This window comes from Merops nubicus, unplaced genomic scaffold (assembly GCF_000691845.1).
Source record: "Merops nubicus isolate BGI_N331 unplaced genomic scaffold, ASM69184v1 scaffold15781, whole genome shotgun sequence".
Classification (NCBI taxonomy): Eukaryota; Metazoa; Chordata; class Aves; order Coraciiformes; family Meropidae; genus Merops; species Merops nubicus.
Genome location: NW_008590439.1, coordinates 4,227 through 5,420, shown reverse-complemented (window position 1 = coordinate 5,420; position 1,194 = coordinate 4,227). Strand labels below are relative to the sequence as shown.

The window sequence follows — 1,194 nt, the reverse complement described above, 5'->3', positions numbered from 1 at the left end:
CAGGAATGTTGGTACTTACTGTGCCCGGCTCCCTGTCTGCTCCCGCAGTAACCAAGAAATGCACAGACATGCCCGTTCAGACACAGAGGCAAGAACAGAAATAAAAAAGGGGGGAAAAAAAAAATTAGAACACAAGCCGTGAACAGTTTTAAAATGGCTTTTATTTATATAAGTCATTGCACATTCCTAATACAGTGATTTCCTGAAAATTACAGTATTTTGTAAACATGATTTACAGTTTAACCATACAGAAAGCCTAGTTTTATTTCATGACAGAATAAATTATTTTCTATTCAAAAATTAGTCAAGTGCAATTTTGCCAAATATTTGTGTACTAGAATTTAAGCCTATGAAACTAAAGTAACAGATGCAGTTATCTAAATCTTTCATTTGAACACATTCACTTCAAAATTTAACTTCTCGTCCCCCCTACCTTCCCACCCACGCACTTAACAATATTACTTTGAAAAATTTACCCATTATGCAGTTAACAGTTTTCCACAATACAGTGCAGGCCACTGGCGTTACAACTAAGCATTTATCAGGATGTCAAAATTCCCTGCAAACTATAGAGCAGGTGACACCTAGAGATCCCCTTTTAAAATACTGAAAAATTCCAAGCTGAATTTTGCTTCAGTGTTTATATGTAGATATTTTAAAGTTTGCCAACAGTTTGTTTTTTTGGTTTTTTTTCTCATTCTATATAACTTGGATTCTTTAGAGATGCACATAATCTGAAGCAATGCACAAATCTGACAATGTCCTAATCAGGCCTGCCATGCCTCTCACCTCTGTGGTGTTCTGCATCATGATGTTTCTTGTCATCTTTTATTGCCAAGTGAGATTGCCCACCCAACGCACTAGAAAGGGCAAGAAGGCCAGCACTGCTTCCAAGTGGAGGGATTCCTGGGGGCTGAAGTCCTGATGGATGTGGTGTTAGAGGCACTGGAGGTCCATGGCCATGGGAGAGATGTTGAGCCTGCAATTGCTGCTGCTGTTCCCAGCAGTATCATTCCCAGAAGAACAATGCATGGCACACAGTTTGGGAAGAAGAACAGAGAAGTTTGGTTAATTTTTGAGAATCAACAGTGGATTTTTTCATTTGTATGTTTTAAATGTAGCCTCTCTTCTCTCTCCCGCCTCTTTACACATATTGCATCACATCATCCTCCCTGTGAGCCATCTGTTCATGTC

General features: G+C 39.2%; 1 protein-coding gene across 1 annotated transcript in view; it reads right to left on the bottom strand.

Annotated features, from left to right (window-relative positions):
* Positions 1-994, bottom strand: part of TLE1 (transducin-like enhancer of split 1 (E(sp1) homolog, Drosophila)) — a gene marked incomplete at its 5' end in the record, with an annotated part of 32,225 nt that extends 31,231 nt beyond the window's left edge. Inside the window, 2 exons of the mRNA XM_008949948.1 lie at positions 20-36; positions 790-994. Of these exons, the coding sequence (XP_008948196.1) occupies positions 20-36; positions 790-994 (222 nt within the window). The remainder of the gene's footprint in view (positions 1-19; positions 37-789) is intronic.
* Positions 995-1,194: the final 200 nt, after the last annotated feature.